The following is a 20,686-nucleotide window of genomic DNA, read 5'->3' as shown; positions in this document are numbered from 1 at the left end:
CTATTTTCCACATCCCCCCCTCCCCACTGACTAGTTTTACATACCCTCCACTGCTATTGCTGCTACCTGCCATCTGTGGATGGTTATCGCACAATGACGTCCAACATAGGTGGTGGTCATATTAATGTAACTGAACCATGTATTTAAAATGATGCCCAAGTTTTACAAGTGCCTCTAAATTATATAATATTCACTATGTGAACATTGTTGTTATGAATGCTGCCACGCAATCCTTTCATATACTTCTGAACTGCCTATGCCATTAACTTACATTCTGAGGATGAGGCAAAGTGGGTCTCAGTTCGTACCTCACTTACGTATGATTTTATATCCTTTAATATTGGATGCTTCAATGCTTCAGATTAGTTACAAGTAATAACTTAGTATTATGATGATATAGGTTTTGTTATTATTATTCTGAATTACATTATATGCCATCTACTGGTATCTTGACACTTTGAAATACAAGTGTATATTACACTTATGCTGTCTGTTGTTATCTGGGCTTCTCCACTCGTTTAACTACAATTATTATTATAACATTCTGTATACATCTACAATTATTATTATAACATTATGTATACATCATTTAATGGTTGGTACATCCATTCTTCTGCTTGAATTAATGTACTATAAATGCAGTGACACCTACTGGCAAGTAGTTCTCCTGTAAGCTCTAGCACATAACATCAGTCAGTATTCTGCCTACCCTGACACAGGTATATTTATCAGTTACTTACTGAAGTTAGGTGACATGGATAATAGCTGATACAATGTTCTTGTGCAATATGTATGATGATCTCACACATTTGGGGATGAATTACGTAGTACAGCGACACACGGTACCATATTTTCTATTTATTTGTATTTTTTAAAACAATGTTTATATTAATGTTCACCAAACAATGGAAAATCCAAGATGAAATGTAACAAATTAAGAAAAAGAAATTTGCTACTCACCATTTAGCAGATATGCTTAGTCCCAGATAGTGGGAAAAAAATAGTGACAATCTTTCTGTTGTGTCTATCTGCGACTCAGCATTGCTGCTTCATGGTGAGTAGCAACTTTCTTTTCAATAATATTGTTAATGTTCATCAATCTGTACGTGTACATAAAGGTTGCACTATGAATGCTGTTAAGAACAAGCATGTAGTTAACTGATGACAATGTGTCTCTTACTGGCTTGGCAATGTAGCAATGTTTGTCATATTTGGTATGTACTGACTTTGCATAACCTTTGTCATAATGACAGTTTATCACATACTAATCTCCCTCATGTGTAATTTTCTATAAAGTTTCAGACTTGAGGATGGCTACGTGTTTTAGCCAACAAACTATTTAGCATAATTCAAATAAATTTTGCAGTCTTGACTAATACACGATTATTTATAAGAATGTGTAATTTTTACATTTATATGTCGGTTATCTCCAACCTGACTATGTCAGAATACAACAGAAAATATATTACAATTAAACTGCAATGTAAAGTAATAATGTTGCTCTTAAGTAGAAAGAGTGATCAGAGATTAATTAACAATTCCTTCAATGCATATTACTGACAGTAAAAGTAAACTCAAATTATAGAGCTCATTTTTTCTAACAATTAAATTTTGGGCTGATTTAATTTTGCGTAAGGGTCTCGCTTGTTTAGCGCGTAATATTGTGGTGTTGAATCACTGCTGTTCTACTAACCATCTGTGCAAATAGCAAGTGATCCAGAACATAATTTTAGTCATCCTGATTAAAAATTGGAAAAAATTCCACGAAAACTTTGATTGTGGAGCAACAAACTTCCATAGTCAACTAGTTCAATCAGACCCTAGAAGGGCAAAACTTTTCACTTAGTAAAAAGATAGATGATAAATCTGAAGCCCGAGGCCAGCCTGGGGGTGAGGGTCAATGAACTGCCTCCTTCTGAGTGTGGTATTACTTGTCATGTAACATTAATTCTTCATTTTTTTTAAATTTCTGTTATCTATGTCCCTCATTTTTAACAATCATCATCTTCCTCTGTGCCACCAGTAAGCTGCCGAAACTGAGTCATTGGGCACAACTCCATTTTTGAAGTAGCAAAAACAGAACTCATTATGCTACCTCTTGCAAAGTCCACCCCTAACTTTATAATGCCTGGATACAATGAAGAGTAATATTCTGCTTTTAACTGCAACATGAAAATGTGGAATCATTGAAAGCATTTATCTGCACCATTTTAATGTTACATACCTCTCTTGTTCTTCTGTGGCGAGTCTTGGACGTGGACCAGGCTACCACTTCCATCCCTCACAGAGACAGGCAGAGTTTCTGTTGAACTGCTCATACTGACATCCAAGCGTTCAGGACTACCTACATCAGTATATGTAATGACAAAATATGAGCACACAATATAAGAAGTTAATTTAGTTAATTAAAATCAGACTGTTCTATCATTTGGCTTCATAATTTTATACAAATAAAATTGCTATGAAAATGGATGCACACAATTTACACAAATTTTTGCATGGGGAGAATTCAGTGACGTGGAATATAAATTTACATCAACTCTCAACTTGGATGATAATAATAATCAGCTTGTTACTGAAAAACATAATCTGTTGAAATTCCAATTTATACCTCTTTTCTGCCATTTACTGGGCACAGCAAAACAGTAGTTTTACTTTAAACTTTCTAGGCTTTTCTCAATTTTTATCAACTATGACAAGTAGTAGTAGACACAGGAGACAAAAGAAAGATACTGTTTCTGCTACATATTAGTGTAGTAGTGGGCACTGTATACCACTCATCACATTACTCAATTTTATCACTTCTTTACGGTTCTCATCTCAAAATAAGAAAAAGATTTGTATTTAGTTGATGACAGCAAAAACGTGATTCATCAGGGGATTTGCACAAATTACTTAGCTGCATGTTGGTAATCCTTAGGCATGCAAAACAGTTGTTGTTTGTAATGGCAAGGAACCAGTTGGTCACCCCTATGTGGCCAGAGGTCCACAGCATCAGATTTATTTATTTTATTTATTTATTATTTGTCCCGTAGATCAACCTAAGTTATAATTCAAACTGTTCCCTCAGATTATGGGGAGACAGCATGTGAATTTTGAACAGGTGCTTTGGAACAAACAGAATGTCTTCCCTAGGATTAAAATTTGGCAGTTTTTGAGAAACAAGAAATCAAATGAAATTAACAATTTTGCTCATGAAACCACAGTGGCATTTTAATTGCATTAACTGTGGGTTCTTCATGAAACATTGTGAATTAAGCAAACAAACACTGTTTTTGGTCTTGTTTCACAGTTTATTATTAATGTTACTGCACAACCTTGGTTTTGAGTTATAAGCCGATTTTCAAGTACATTACTGCTTCCCAAAGATGACAATGCACACATAAACATGGTGACAAGGCAAAGATAATCGTCTCAACTTCTTAAGGTATCATTCCATAGCTTAATGTAAAATTTTTTAACAAATTACATACGTAATTACATAATTCAGCAATTACCCAGACATGACAGGACTAAAGTTATGCACCAGCCAAGAATTTTTTTAACTACGATAGACTGGGGCCTAAAGTTTTCCTTCTATCCTGGGGTTGTGATTTCATCTAAAATAGGTGAATAACTGAATTGGGTTTGCTCATTTTTAATTTCGAAGATTTCAAATTGGTTGAGTTTAGCCCCCCTTTTCCTCTGTGTGTAAAACCTGTACATCTATTATGTATTTGTGGTTATTTTTCAGTCAATGTTCTGCAAAGGCTGAATCACACTTCTTCAATCTACAGCTTAAGCCTGGTGCAGATTGACCTCGCCATCTGTCCATTGGAGCAAGACCCAACACTCATGCCATGTGATTATATAAGCCCCATTTTTTGTGATGGCTTTTGCATTGAACAAGCAACTACCTATTGTCTGGGGGACATAGAAAAACACAAAGAAAGCCTTTGCCTTCAAAATGTTACTTATCCTCTTGGATGTTTTCCCCATAAAAGGTTACCTGCACCATTTCTTTTCCAGTCTGTGTATTTTATCGGGGACAGTAGGGACCTGGCTCACTTCTTTATCTTTTTACCTAAAATTTTATCAATGATGTGGGGGGTTAAAAATCATTATTTGTGGCTATAGCTTTTATTGTGTTAAGTTCCTGGACAAAGTCTTCTTGGCACATAAGGATAGAAATGAGACAATGGATGTTGTGGTGGAAGGCTGCATGTTTATAGGTTGTAGGATGTCGGAGGAAGCTGTGATGAATAATCTTTTCAGCAAATTTTATGGTTACTGCCTTTATATTTACGCTGATGTCCAGGAAATTTATGCTGCCCCCCCCTCCTCCCCAACTCCATGCCGACCTTTATATCAGTGTGCCACTGGTTCATATCTTACAACCTATAAACATGCAGCATTCCCCCACATGATCCACTGTCTCCTTTCTATCCGTATGTCCCAAGAAGATTCTGACCAGGGACTTTAATGAATTTAACCCTAACATCGGTGATAAAATTTAAGGTAAAAAGATGAAGAAGCAAGCCAGATCCATACTGTCCAAAATGAAAAACACAGACAAACTCGAAAAGAAATGGCGCAGATTACATTTTATAGGGAAAACATCAAATACGATAAGTAACATTTTGAAGGCAAAGGGTTTCTTGGTGTTTTTCTATGTCCCTCAGACAATAGGTAGTTGTTGTTGTTGTCTTCAGTCCTGAGACTGGTTTGATGCAGCTCTCCATGCTACTCTATCCTGTGCAAGCTGCTTCATCTCCCAGTACCTACTACAACCTACATCCTTCTGAATCTGCTTAGTGTACTCATCTCTCGGTCTCCCTCTACGATTTTTACCCTCCACACTGCCCTCCAATGCTAAATTTGTGATCCCTTGATGCCTCAAAACATGTCCTACCAACCGATCCCTTCTTCTAGTCAAGTTGTGCCACAAACTTCTCTTCTCCCCAATCCTATTCAATACCTCCTCATTAGTTACGTGATCTATCCACCTTATCTTCAGTATTCTTCTGTAGCACCACATTTCGAAAGCTTCTATTCTCTTCTTGTCCAAACTAGTTATTGTCCATGTTTCACTTCCATACATGGCTACACTCCAAACAAATATTTTCAGAAACGACTTCCTGACACTTAAATCTATATTCGATGTTAACAAATTTCTATTCTTCAGAAACGCTTTCCTTGCCATTGCCAGTCTACATTTTATATCCTCTCTACTTCGACCATCATCAGTTATTTTACTTCCTAAATAGCAAAACTCCTTTACTACTTTAAGTGTCTCATTTCCTAATCTAATTCCCTCAGCATGACCCGATTTAATTTGACTACATTCCATTATCCTCGTTTTGCTTTTGTTGATGTTCATCTTATATCCTCCTTTCAAGACACTGTCCATTCCGTTCAACTGCTCTTCCAAATCCTTTGCCGTCTCTGACAGAATTACAATGTCATCGGCGAACCTCAAAGTTTTTACTTCTTCTCCATGAATTTTAATACCTACTCCGAATTTATCTTTTCTTTCCTTTACTGCTTGCTCAATATACAGATTGAATAACATCGGGGATAGACTACAGCCCTCTCTGACTCCCTTCCCCACCACTGCTTCCCTTTCATGCCCCTCGACTCTTATTACTGCCATCTGGTTTCTGTACAAATTGTAAATAGCCTTTCGCTCCCTGTATTTTACCCCTGCTACCTTTAGAATTTGAAAGAGAGTATTCCAGTCAACATTGTCAAAAGCTTTCTCTAAGTCTACAAATGCTAGAAACGTAGGTTTGCCTTTTCTTAATCTTTCTTCTAAGATAAGTCGTAAGGTCAGTATTGCCTCACGTGTTCCAACATTTCAACGGAATCCAAACTGATCCTCCCCGAGGTCCGCATCTACCAGTTTTTCCATTCGTCTGTAAAGAATTCTTGTTAGTATTTTGCAGCTGTGACTTATTAAACTGATAGTTCGGTAATTTTCACATCTGTCAGCACCTGCTTTCTTTGGGATTGGAATTATTATATTCTTCTTGAAGTCTGAGGATATTTCACCTGTCTCATACATCTTGCTCACCAGCTGGTAGAGTTTTGTCATGACTGGCTCCCCCAAGGCCGTCAGTAGTTCTAATGGAATGTTGTCTACTCCGGGGGCCTTGTTTCGGCTCAGGTCTTTCAGTGCTCTGTCACTCTCTTCACGCAGTATCGTATCTCCCATTTCATCTTCACCTACATCCTCTTCCATTTCCATAATATTGTCCTCAAGTACATCACCCTTGTATAAACCTTCTATATACTCCTTCCACCTTTCTGCCTTCCCTTCTTTGCTTAGAACTGGGTTGCCATCTGAGCTCTTGATATTCATACACGTGGTTCTATTCTCTCCAAAGGTCTCTTTAATTTTCCTGTAGGCAGTATCTATCTTACCCCTAGTGAGATAAGCTTCTACATCCTTACATTTGTCCTCTAGCCATCCCTGTTTAGCCATTTTGCACTTCCTGTCGATCTCATTTTTGAGACGTTTGTATTCCTTTTTGCCTGCTTCATTTACTGCATTTTTATATTTTCTCCTTTCATCAATTAAATTCAATATTTCTTCTGTTACCCAACGATTTCTAGCAGCCCTTGTCTTTTTACCTACTTTATCCTCTGCTGCCTTCACTACTTCATCCCTCAGAGCTACCCATTCTTCTTCTACTGTATTTCTTTCCCCTATTCCTGTCAATTGTTCCCTTATGCTCTCCCTGAAACTCTGTACAACCTCTGGTTCTTTCAGTTTATCCAGGTCCCATCTCCTTAATTTCCCACATTTGCTTGCTTGTTCAAATCAGCCATCACAAAAAGTGGAGTTTATAAAATCATATGCCGCGGGTGTCAGTCTTGCTACATTGGACAGATGGGAAGATCACTCTGCACCAGGCTTAAAGAACAATACAGAAGCTGGAGATTGAAGAAGCCTGATTCAGCCTTTGCAGAACATTGACTGAACAATAAGCACAAATTCACAATAGATGTACAAGTCTTAACACACAGAGGAAAAGGGAGCTAAACTCAACCCATTAGAAATTATAGAAATTAAAAGACAGATGTGTATATCCCCACACCTATTATTAAATTAGCAAACCCAATTCAATTATTCATGTCTTTTAGTTGCGATCACAACCCCACGATAGAATCAAAACTTTGCGCCCCAGTCCATCATAGTTAAAAAGTTCTTGGTTGGTGCATAACTTTAGTCCTGTCATGTTAGGGTAAGTGCTGAATTGTGTAATTACGTAATTTGTTAAAAAATTGTCACTTAGGTAATTTTATATTAAGCTTTGGATCAATACCTTAAGAAGTCGAGATGATGATCTTTGCCTTGTCATCACGTTTATCTGTGCATTGTCATCTTTGGGAATCAGTGGTGTACTTGAAAATGGGCTTATAACCCAAAACCTAGCTTTTGCAGTAACATTAATAATAAATTGTAAAACAAGCAAAGGAGCATTCTTTTATCCCTAAGACACAGATAATGGTGTCTGTGGAAAATGCTGAATTTGTTGGGAAGAAATCAACCATGGTGGGAAGCATATGGGTGACAAAATAACAACAACAACAATAATAATAATAATAATAATAATAATAATTATTATTATTATACATTCCACAGATTACAAGTTAGCCACTGTAACAAACACATCCCAAATGTTCTCAATACTGTAATACTGCAATCACTGGTTGGTGCATACCCCACAGTTCACATGTTAGGCTAGCGTTCTCTTGGTGAAGAGGTATGTGACTGCTGACATTTAACAGGAAACTGGATCTAGCTGACCAGGCAACTTATTTCTCATTTTCATAGTCCAATTATAATGTTCTAATGTCCATTAAAATAGTAATTGATAATGTGATCAATTAAAGTGGATTATAAATGTGGACTGCCCATTTCATATGACCATTTTCAATGATGTGCAAAGAAATGTATACTTTAAAAACTTTTCCCCCCAAGAGTAATATAATCCACAGTCAGCTAGGCTTTTGATACCTATGATCTTGGATTAAGCAAATATATTCATAGCCTTGATATCTATGAGTGATTTCACGGTCATCTAACTGTTTCTGATTGACAGTAATACCATTAACATGTGAAAACCAGGTAAAACTCACCATTTACATGATGATCTCACTAAGCTGCCATGCAATGACAATATAGCATTTCTTATTGGCATCCAAACAAAATGTTTCCCTTTTTCTCCACATGGAAGCCAAATGAATAATTTCTCCATTCCACCACATATGTTAAATACCTTTTGAATTATGTCATGTACATAGACTAAGAACAAATATTTTCACAGGAGGGGAATGCTTGTAATGTTCTGACAATCAGTGTACATCAGAACAAAAGCTAAAAGAAACTTTATTTGGAAGCATCCCTCAAAGCAGATAGAGTTGGAGCAAGTATAGCTATTCAACATCAAAGCCACATCAGAAAAAGGACAATTCAAGTTGATGCCTGCAAGTAATTTCAATCCTGGCCTATCCTCTCCTGCTGTCTGCCATCATCTGGTCCCTTAATAGTCCTGTTTTACTGAACCCTTTCCTCTCCTCTCATTCGCTTTATGATTGCAGAGAGAGAGAGAGAGAGAGAGAGAGAGAGAGAGAGAGGGGGGGGGGTGAGGCTGAATTAACATTTTTTAACATGTAATGTAAGCACAGAAAGTAAAATCATATGTGTATCTCTTTTAAGAAAGTTCTCAAGCAGCTAACTTTGTGTAATACATTATCATACTCACCCCTTGTGCTGTAAAAATAATGGGGCTTGGAGTGGTAGCTGTGGTACGACGGATGCCCAAGACTCAGCAGGTTGCTTTCAGAAAAAGCTGAAACACTGGAAGGACTGACTCGACTTGACACAATGGAAGGCTGCAACTTATGATGAGCCGCAGTGGGAAGACCAGTCGTATGTGCACTCGGAGTCGGTGAAATACCATACCCTGGCCCTGTAATTCCTACGTGATTCATTCCTCCTCCCAACGATACAGGCGTTGGAGTGTCGTATGTGCGGACAAGCTGTTCCAAGAGAAAATACAGTTTCACTAACACAGTGTCAGCATATTTAACAGCAGAAATGTTTGTCTAACCTAAGAACCTCCATTTAACTTGGTCCTTACATCAAGTAATCCACATCGCCATCTCAGAGTTTTTGATATGTCAATGATCTATTCGTACCCAAAGATCTTGATGTTAAAAATATGGAAAATTTCACATCAAAATTTACGTAGCCACCTACGAATTAACTGATCAAGGAGGCATAGTGCTTACTACACTGGACCCACATTCAAGAGAAATAGGGTTTATATTGCCCATGGGCATCCAGATTCATATTTCCCTAAACCGATTGAGGAAAATACAGCTGAGATTGTTCCCCCAAAAAGATCTAACAAACGCCTACCCTTGTTTTCAAATACAGGTACACTTTGAAGCAATAGAAGAGGTAGCTGGAATAACAACTAAGAAGGTATCCTATTCCCATTTTTCTAAACGCTTCACCCAATATTATCTTGTTCTAGTCCACAGTCGAAAGAAATCAGAAGCCTTTACATAAATAGTATATGTTTCTGTGCCTGCCTGCTTATCTATGTGATTCAACAGTACCATAGTGAAGTAGAGGCCTCAGTTTCATTGACGAACATGAATTAAACTTTTTTTTTCCTTTACATAAACCTTCGCCTCTTAAATATGAGACCAGTGCCTTAAACAGTGCGCAATCTGACTTGATGGACAATGCTTGAATTGATCACGTAATTTATGAAGACATTCTCTGACCATTTGTATTCAGTTAATAAAAAGGCTGTATCTTTTCTTAATGAACCATTCCAACATTAACCTTAAACAATTTAAGGAAACAATGGAAAATCCAAATCTGGATAGCTCAGTGGGAAATTGAAGTGCAACCACCCTGGATGCAAGTCCAGTATGCTAACCTCAGCACGACCTCATCTAGTAGTATCAAACAATGGAAAATCAAGGAACAATGACAATATTACAATTAAGGATAGACTGCTACTCACCATATAGTGGAGGTGTTGAGTCACAGATAGTTACAACAAAAATATTGTCAAACAAGTAACCTTTCAGCCAAAAAGGACTTCACTGGAATTAACACACACACACACACACACACACACACACACACACACACACACACACACACACAGTGTGGCTTCAGGTGCCAGAGGCTACAGTCGAGTGTGTGTGTGTGTGTGTGTGTGTGTGTGTGTGTGTGTGTGTTTCGACAAAGGCCTGTTTGGCCAAAAGCTTGTATTGTGACAGTCTTTTTGTTGTGCCTATCTGCGACTCAACATCTCCTCTATTTGGTGAGTAGCAGCTTTCCTTTCCACAATACTGTTATATCAGCTGGGAGCCATTTAATATGGAATGATGAGATAAGTATAGTTATCGGAGAATGCACTTGCTGCAATGTAATTTTATTATTCCAGTGATCCGGGAGACAAAGATTTCACTCTCAATAGTTTACTGATACCGTGCTCAGACCAGAATACTTTCAGGTCTTCTAAGCTCATATTCTAAAAGAAGATAGTATCCATAAAAGAGCGATGCATATCACTGTTTTCAAGATGCACATGCCACTGGGTGTATGATAAGGTGATTTGCCTGAGAACTGATCAGGAAGTCAGCTCATCCTACACCCCTTGACAGCATGTGCAGTGATTCAGGCAGACTAATGGGAACTTGTGGTATAGAAAATGTAAATCAACCATTTTGCCGTTGTCCTGACTTCAGCTGATAATTTGTGTACATTGTGCACAGGGATTAGAGTTGAGAAATAATGAACAAGAGTAGCACAAGCACTTTATACTGTGAAATAACTTCTTTGGAAAAATGCATAAACAAAACAATATTGTACACGAGAGATAAACCAGATGAGGCTGCACTGTTGTTAACAGACTGCCTTTGAAGCTGGGCACATGAAAACCCTAATCCCATCTGGTTACTGTCTAAATTACTAAAGGCAAGAGGATGGTTCCCAATGAAACAAGGCCATGGCCAACTAACTGCTCCATCCTTGTCAAACTAGAGCTACGAAGTTCTTAAATGCCTGCACATATAAAATATATTTTTGTTCTTAAACTGAAATACCAGGACATGACCAAAATTTTTGTGAAAGTGATATAAAGGTGAATAAAATTTGAAGCTAAAATGTAGACTCAGCTATAAATAATTCAATAGCACTAACTAAGAATAAATTCAAAATGAATAGAAGCCACTAATGCTGCTGTTGCTGCTGCGACTGCACTGCTTTCTTCATCTTTCCATCTCCTTCCTCCTTACATATGCCCCTAACACCCAACTCAATCTCCTCCAACCTCTTCCCCTTTTCTCCCCAGAAAACGTAAGCTGTAATTTTTTAAACTATGAATACTAAGGATACTCATCTTCATGAGCTTGAATAATATACACTGGAGATGTGCTACCTGAAAGTATTTAATGTCCAGTCCATCTGTCCTTTGAAGAATTTAACAAATTTTTGAAAATGAAACAGAGCAGTAGTCCCACAATAATAAATTCAAAATTGTTGCACCTTCAAGTTCTTTGAATAATACATATCTTTTTCTGGAATACTGATAAGGGGATGTCCCAGTTTGGGACTGAATTTTGGAAACTATACAATTGTGTATGTTACAATTCAAGGTACCACAACCTGCAGGCATTCATGCTGGTGGGCCCTCATTTGCAAGTCATCGTCAAAAAAATTTCTTGACTGCACTTGCTGCTCTAAAGCTTTAAAAATAGCAGTGGTATACAGGCTGGTGGCACAGTGTAATGGTTAATGTTCATTTGCCACCCACAAAAAGTAGTGGGTTCACATGTCATCAAGTGATTTGAAATGTTTTTATTTTTAAATCTTGATTGAAATGATTTCGATCATTACTTGTAATCAATTAATTGGTTTAAGTGCAATATTTTCTTCCTAATCCTTATTCACATCATTTTAATCAACATATTAACTTTCTTATTTGCCCTTATTTTTTCTTCCTTCCAGTCTCCTTTCACTTGGAATTTTGTTCATGTGATTTCAATTATTATTATGTATTCAATTTAATTTCTTCTGTTTCATCATCTTGTATTTTCATTTATGTAATTTGCATTCATTATTTACTTGAATTCAATTTTATTTACAATCCCTTCTTTCATTTACATTTTCATCCGTGTTATTTCGTCCATAGGGTGGTGAGCATTTGTGTTTCAATAGTTTGTGTGACAATCACCATTAAAAAAACCTGAACATTTGTAATGAAACACATTTTTGACACTTTTGCACAGTCAATATAAATAGATTATTTTATCTTTTGTTCTTAACAAATAGATCATCCATTTTAAAAGTTTAAATATTATGAGATACAAATAAAAATAATTAAATTCACATGCACACAGATTCCAAATTGAAAAAGCACAAAAAGAAAACATGAGAGTAAATCATGAAGTTCAAACAATGATTAAAATAGTGTAACAAAAGAACAGAAATAAAAAAGTACATTTAAACCATTAACTGAACAAAAATAATGATCAAAATCATTTTGATTAAGATTAAAAAGTAAAAAATTTCAAAGTACCTGAGGAGATACAAACCCACAACCTTCTGTATATGAAATGAAGGGATACCTTTACCATTACATTGTACCACTAGTCTGTGCAAAGCTCGCCTTTAAAGCTCTTGAGACATCAAACAAAATTATGAAATTTTTATGCATTGGTTACTCACAAAGGAGGGACTATCAGGGTGAATAGCTGCAGGGTATGACACCTAGTGCCCTGACCTATATCACCGTATAGCTGGTTTCAAACATTCGATACCATGCCTGTGACCTCTCCTTGTGAGAAATGAGGGCAGAAAAAACTAGTACCACAGAACATTTCAAAAAGCACATTGTTCTATGGGGAACTCATTTACTATCCTAAGCCTGTAAGTATTTATTTTATGCATCTAAAGAAAAACACTTTACACAGGAACTACATAATTTTGAAAAGCTCAGACAAATAATACCAAAGAAGATTACACTTATTGCCAGGTCTTTTCTATATAAAGACTTCAACTTTTTAATGTCCTGTCCTCAATGTTATATCTCAAAAGTTCAAAACGGCAGAAGCACAATTCCATTTCACTATATTAAGAGGAAAAACAGAATATTCTCTTGCACTTTGTAGCTTTGTAATCTACAGATTGGAATGTGCAAGACCACAGTGTTCAAGATTATCTCAAATGTTTGTATTTGCCCTTCTTGTCCAAGTGTTCCACAAAGAAGTAACTGAATTGGTCAAGCAAACTGCACCTTATGCAGCTTTTAGAAAGAAGAAGAAGAAGAAGAAAAATAACTTCAAGACAAACATATGAGGCCCTCTCAATTTTTTCACCCTGCAAGACAGCTAGCTGACTTAGGTAATACTAGAGCATCAAAAGATGAAAACAATTTCAGTTTCAAAAATTAAGTGCTAACTCAAATCAGTATAAATGAGTAAACACCAAGCACTTTACATCAAAATTTATAACGCTTGAATTTATTTTAAAATACATCATTAATAGGGTTCTCTGTTCACAGCATTTTCATTTCACTCTTAAAGTAAGTATTATGTTATGTCAAATTTTAAATCTGGAAAATGTAATTATACATACATGTGCAACAGCATGTGATGACTGCTGATGAGCATACTTTGCTCTAGGTGGAGGTATAACATGGTTGTGGTTATGGTTATGGTGTAGAGGAATGCCTCCATTTGTAGCAGCAGCAATATTAGTGGCCATCCCAAGCTGTGGTTGTATCTGTGTAGTTGCAGGTAGATTTGGTATTTCAGATGGCTCCGGGGATGTCCGGAATATCTGCAAAAAGTTAAACCTTTTATTTCTTCAGGTGGAAATTAATGATATTTTTCACTAAATAGACTAAATAAAAGCTTGAAAAGATTAATAACAACAATTCTGTCAATAACAATGATCGCATTGCTGCAGCACTTGTTATTACTGCATTACAGCAACATGAAGCAGACAGGTTCCTACCACATGACTGGGATTACAGTGAGTAGTGTGATAGGTGCCAGCCACATGTAGTTCTTCTCAAGCATCTAGTGCTCACTATGCTGTACACTTATAGGTACAATGGGCAGCCTCGTCAGGCATGGTAATGCTGCACTCCATCACCACAGTCTGTCAGTCACAAAGTTATTTATTTGAGTTATAGATTTCATGCATCATTTCTGACCATCACACTACCAATTTTAAGAAGCCCACAAAATATGATGCAGCATGTACATTAGTATCATGATTTTGTTTTCACTTCTAAAGAGTACTTCAGCAGCAGACAATATTACTTTCAGTTTCGTGAGGAATAATGTGTTAATTCTTATATGACAAACACTGGTGCAGGTCTCATGGATGGAATTAATCACCATCAACAGTTGTGCATGAGATGATGCAATAAGACTAGCCAAATTTGTCCACTACAGACGATAATATATTTCCATACTGAAAGCAAGCATTAAGAAATTAGCACATTTCTCTTAATTGTATTACTAACAAACCTTCATGAGCTATACAGCTGTAGAGAGACATGTTCTTACTGAGAACCCAAGAGAATTACAACTCATAAAACCATTAGGATATGTTTGTACTCCATGCGTATGATTTAGTTTCGTGATGGAGTCTCAATAGTGTGGTGTATTGTTATTGGGGTAAAACATGGCTACACTGTGTTGAACCAAATATGAAGAGGCAACATATGCTTCTCCACTATTATAGAAATTTAAAACAGCAGCCCTCCAGAAAGTCATGATGACAGTCTTCTGGAGCTGCAATATTGGCCAGTACTTGATTATCTCATCAAGGAATCAATAGTGAACACAGCTGGTTATTACATAACATTGGGATAATTTTGAAAGGCAAGTCGCAGGAAACATGCCATAATAACTCTTGAACAGGTTTCTTATCATATTTGGTAACACCTGTGCAAAGTTTGTCAACAGAACATATGAGCTGTTGCAGCACTTAGGGTAGGAGATACTAAATGTGACCCCCCCCCCCCCTCCCCCCCCAAAAGTTATTTATTCTTTTAACTATTCCATCCAAGACACACTGCGTTTTTAGGTGTGAGACTGCTAATATAGGTTAAAACATTATACTTTTTCATCAGCACAAATTTTTATGTATGCATTACTGGTACGTTTTATGTTCACCACAAACTGGAAAATTAAAAGTCTTCCTACAAATGTGCAAGATCCAATATTTTCATTCACATTACTTCTACAGAGATATCAATATCTTGGTGAATAAAGCTCTGGCTACCTTACTTTAAAAAATTACTCATAAACTGTAATAATTTGATGTTACTAATTCTGAGTACTTCTCCAAACAACTTAATCAATACTTGACAGTTTGTGAAAATCCGTATTTTATTCAAATTTTCAAAATATGTACTTCAAGTTCTTGTTAGATTATTAATTTATTACTAGATTCTTTGAACAACTCTTGTTTGAAAGGCTAGGACTTACCAGCAATCATGTATAATAGTTGTGTTACAAGTAGACAATAGGAAGAGGAGAGGAAAAAGGGAAATACTATGTCAATATCAAACTTTACACACCTTGTCATAGTTCTCAATCAGTATCTCAATAACAACATTAAAGAACTTTGTCTCCATGATGGCCGCAACAGTTTCCTCTTCAGGACGCAGCAGTGTAGGCCCAAAACAGGTGCTCAGATTGCTCACAGTCATCCGATTCTTTTCACTCTTCTCTGCAACCCTGCACAAAGTCCATTAGACATTTAAGTTTTTAAAGAGAAATCAATCTAAATTAAACAGTGGAAATTATTATTATTTATCTTCTGGTATACAGAAGAGTCTTTGAATCACAAGAATAGCTGTATATTTACAAAGGTAACCAAACTATTAAATTTCAACAAGCCACACAGACCTCAAGTACAATAGAACACAAATGACAATAGCTATAGACAAATATAAAAGTCTTTTACACAGTCTATCACACCACTCATCCCTGTGTGGAAATCTTCAGAAGGATCCTTGTATGCACACGCAAGAGATGTTGATGCAACGTAACAGCCTGTTGTCCCAGACCACAGTCGCAAAATGGTGATGAAAATTTGCCCCCACTTATGGAGTTTGTCTGCAGATGTTCCACAGCCCATTCTAATGTTGTTAACTGTAATCCAAACTGTAAAGGCTGGTCGAATCCAGGTGTTTCTTCTGGTTAAGGTACTTTGGAGTCAATGTTGTTGCCAATGGCATTTCCATTCACTTTCAGTACGAATCCTGGCTGTGATAAGAGTGGGATATCTTTATCTTAATCTTTTTCGCCTCACAGGGAATGTGTTATATGTTGTCAAATACTGGAAGGTCAGGGTTACCAACAATCCACTGGTATTCACATACCAGTGTGTGATATTAGGAAGTGGAATGGACTCAAGATAGGTAGCAAGTACATGGGAGTAAAATTTTATTCAGTCACTAGCATGAAATCTTTAAGTTGTACATCTATCTTTTCCACACACACACACACACACACACACACACACACACACACACACACACACACACAGTACCCGGTTGTTGAATATAAAAGCTCAAGAGTGTACCAGAGTACACAAGTCGAAGAGTGTCTGTGATCCCAAGGTGCTCACTATAGGCCATAAGGTGAACCTTTGCCAGACTGTAGAATGTGGTTGGTGTGGGCACCTGAGGGAGGAGATTTTTGATAACACTCTCTTCCAGTGATGACCCTTTAAGGAGTTCCAAAGTCTCTCTCATTATTCCGGATGTTGGGTCCCATCTCAAATGCCAAAAACCTGCCAAGGGAACTGAGCCATTTAGGTAAAGTTTTCAAGGAAAACGGTTACAACAACAGACAAATTTCACAAGCAGTTTCATCTAAGCCAAGAAAGTAGAACACCTAAGAAAATGATATGAAGAAGATTGCATTTTTACTGTTTTGTAGCTCGGTAACAGGGAGATTAATCGGCATCTGAAAGAATATAAAATCGACACAGTCACAGGTCCCCACCAAAGATCTTGCAACTAATGAAGCCTGTGAAAGACAACATAGGCTTCGGAACACCGGGAACGTACAAAATACTGTATGGGTGTGGGCAGTTTCATGTCTGTCAGGCTATCTGCACTATAGAACAGCACTGTATAGAACATGAAAGACATTTCCGCCTTCGTTATCCAGAAAAATCAGCTGTAACAGAACATGCAATGGAAAACTGATGCTGAATTGCATTTGACGACATTATTATTAAATGGACCAATAGCTTCTGGGATAACAGAATAAATGAAGCAACAGAGATCAAATATCGGACAACACCCTTGACAGAGACAGTGGATTGCAGCTGAGTACAGTCTGGGATCCTGTGATCGGGGAGCTGAAGCAGTCGTGCCACCATATATGGTGTGGCATTCACACAACAGTCAACCATTTGACAATGGCAGAGGAGATCCCTGCTGGAAGCTCATGGGCAGTTAACCACTTGATGTAGCTTGACACCCAAGAATATTTTACTAACTGACAAAGTTGATGATAAATAAATGAAGGTTCTTCAAGAAAAAACAGAAGTTCCCTTTACTTTTTGATCACACCTCATATGTTCACACACTGCACTGAAGAAAACGTAATTTTCAGCAACTGTCTACTGAAAAAAGTTTATTTAGTGGCCTGGAAGATTGCTCAAGATGTACCTCTACTGAAATCTAATAAGAATACTAACTAATTTCAATTGTAAGCTTCTTGTGGAAAGCTCAGGAGCATCTCATCTTGAAGAAATTCCAAGTTCATCAACACCTCCATTATTCCTGAGCAGGTTGGCTTCTGCCTAGATCACAGCAGAACCAATTGATCCCTACATCTTGTTAAAAGTAGGCATGTACGGTACTCTGTGATTTGTATTCCACTATAAGAATAAAATGTGTAAGATGGTGCAGGGAAGATTCCCCTTTACGCCAATGACAATACCGATTTTCAATTTTACTGTCAGTAAGTTCCACAAAGAGGAGTTTGACAGAGCACTGAAAGACTGGAGTCAAAACAAGGCACCGGGAATAGATAATGTTCCACTAGAACTACTGACAGCCTTGGGAGAGCCAATCCTGACAAACTCTACCATCTGTTGAGCAAGATGTATGAGACAGGCGAAATACCCTCAGACTTCAAGAAGAATATAATAATTCCAATCCCAAAGAAAGCAGGTGTTGACAGATGTGAAAAATACCAAACAATCAGTTTAATAAGCCACGGCTGCAAAATACTAACGCAAATTATTTACAGACGAATGGAAAAACTAGTACAACCCGCCCCCCGGGAAGATCAGTTTGGGTTCTGTAGAAATGTTGGAACACATGAGGCAATACTGACCCTACGACTTATCTTGGAAGCTAGATTAAGGAAAGGCAAACCTACGTTTCTAGCATTTGTAGACTTAGAGAAAGCTTTTGACAATGTTGACTGGAATACTCTCTTTCAGATTCTGAAGGTGGCAGGGGTAAAATACAGGGAACGAAAGGCTATTTACAATTTGTACAGAAACCAGATGGCAGTTATAAGAGTTGAGGGACATGAAAGGGAAGCTGTGGTTGGGAAGGGTGTGAGACAGGGTTGTAGCCTCTCCCTGATGTTATTCAACCTGTATATTGAGAAAGCAGTGAAGGAAACAAAAGAAAAATTCCGAGTAGATATTAAAATCCATGGAGAAGAAATAAAAACCTTGACGTTTGCCAATGACATTGTTAATTCTGTCAGAGACAGCAAAAGGACTTGGAAGAGCAGTTGAACGGAATGGATAGCGTCTTGAGAGGGGGATATAAGATGAACATCAACAAAAGCAAAACGAGGATAATGGAATGTAGACGAATTAAGTCGGGAGATGCTGAGGGTATTAGATTAGGAAATGAGATGCTTAAAGTAGTAAAGGAGTTTTGCTATTTGGGGAGCAAAATAACTGATGATGGTTGAAGTAGAGAGGATATAAAATGTAGACTGACAATGGCAAGGAAAGCGTTTCTGAAGAAGAGAAATTTGTTAACATCGAGTATTGATTTAAGTGTCAGGAAGTCATTTATGAAAGTATTTGTATGGAGTGGAGCCATGTATGGAAGTGAAACATGGACGATAACTAGTTTGGACAAGAAGCTTTCGAAATGTGGTGCTACAGAAGAATGCTGAAGATTAGATGGGTAGATCACATAAGTAATGAGGAGGTATTGAATAGGATTGGGGAGAAGAGAAGTTTGTGGCACAACTTGACTAGAAGAAGGGATCGGTTGGTAGGACATGTTCTGAGTCATCAAGGGATCACCAATTTAGCATTGGAGGGCAGCGTGGAGGGCAAAAATCATAGAGGGAGACCACGAGATGAATACACCAAGCAGATTCAGAAGGATGTAGGTTGCAGTAGGTACTGGGAGATGATGAGGCTTGCACAGGATAGAGCAGCATGGAGAGCTGCATCAAACCAGTCTCAGGACTGAAAACCACAACAACAACAACAACAACTAGTTCCACGAAGAGTTAACTGCTTTCTCAACAAATGCTAATTCTGGAAGAAATAAATTAACATTATATGAAGATAGTAACTGTTCTCGAAAGAGCAGATACCATAGATGACTGTGCAGCCTCGGTGGCTCAGATGGATATAGTGTCTGCAATGTAAGCAGGAGATCCCGGGTTCGAGTCCTGGTGGGGGCACACATTTTCAGCTGTCCACTTCGAGGTATATCAACACCACCAGTCGGCAGCTGAAAGTTTCAGTAAATTATCATTTATTCTAGAGAAGCTGCATGGTCATCAATGGTATCTGTTCTTTTGAGAAATCATCAAAGGGGTTGTGCAAATTAGAATTTGTGTGAACAACTTTTCCAATGATATGAGATTCACATTCAACAGTGTACACAGGTAGGCAATTTGAACTGAAAGACTGCGTAGTAATATGCATGATACCATACACTATGCCAACAACAAAGATGATGCAAGTGATATTTCATTGTTAGTGCCACTTTAATCTCTGGCCACCGTGGGTACTACTATATCAGTTACATCTGTCTGTATAATTCCATTAGTACTTTGACACTTAGTTGCACTCCTGGTGGTGAACTCAACACTTGGTTTTTCATAGAAAATTAATGCAACAAGTGTGTCAGGACCATTCAATAGATATATTGCCTCTGCTAGCCGATGGAAAGTGGAATGCAATGACACTGCTGTTTATTTAGACCTACAGCTACAATAGAAACTTCATTTTGCAAAATATTAACATAGTTTGTAGTTAATATTGAACTACATTCTACAAGAACCAGTATTTAATGAGGCGGGGTTAGCTGTAGTAAATAAGGTGAAATTTTAACAACATAAGGAAAATAATATAGAGTGTGATTTACCATAAGGATGACCCATTCAGTTGCAGGCAGGCACAATTAAAAGACACTTACACATCAGCTTTCAGCCGCTGGCTGAAAGATAATGGGTAAGTGCCTCTTAATTGTGCCTGTCTGCAACTTAATGAGTCCTCTTTTATTGTAAGCAGCAATCTATCTTTTAATTACATTGTCACTATTTCAACCTACAGTATCCACTGTTCGATTTTAAGGTGGAATTTTATTGATACATATCTGTGCCTAAGGTGGTCTTATACGACCAGTGCAAAAAAATGACC

The 20,686-nt window shown here is 37.4% G+C and overlaps 1 protein-coding gene across 4 annotated transcripts in view; it reads right to left on the bottom strand.

Annotated features, from left to right (window-relative positions):
- The window catches only part of LOC126281596 (rho GTPase-activating protein Graf-like), a 541,774-nt gene that overhangs the window by 20,359 nt on the left and 500,729 nt on the right, over positions 1–20,686 (bottom strand). For all 4 annotated transcript variants that reach the window (XM_049980690.1, XM_049980689.1, XM_049980691.1 and 1 more), the window contains 4 exons: positions 15,612–15,771; positions 13,652–13,855; positions 8,751–9,027; positions 2,225–2,344 (listed from right to left, as the gene is read on the bottom strand). In XM_049980690.1, coding sequence (XP_049836647.1) covers positions 2,225–2,344; positions 8,751–9,027; positions 13,652–13,855; positions 15,612–15,771 — 761 coding nt within the window. The remainder of the gene's footprint in view (positions 1–2,224; positions 2,345–8,750; positions 9,028–13,651; positions 13,856–15,611; positions 15,772–20,686) is intronic.

The sequence above is a fragment of the Schistocerca gregaria genome, chromosome 7 (assembly GCF_023897955.1).
Source record: "Schistocerca gregaria isolate iqSchGreg1 chromosome 7, iqSchGreg1.2, whole genome shotgun sequence".
NCBI lineage: Eukaryota > Metazoa > Arthropoda > Insecta > Orthoptera > Acrididae > Schistocerca > Schistocerca gregaria.
This window is presented reverse-complemented; position numbering and strand designations above follow the sequence as displayed.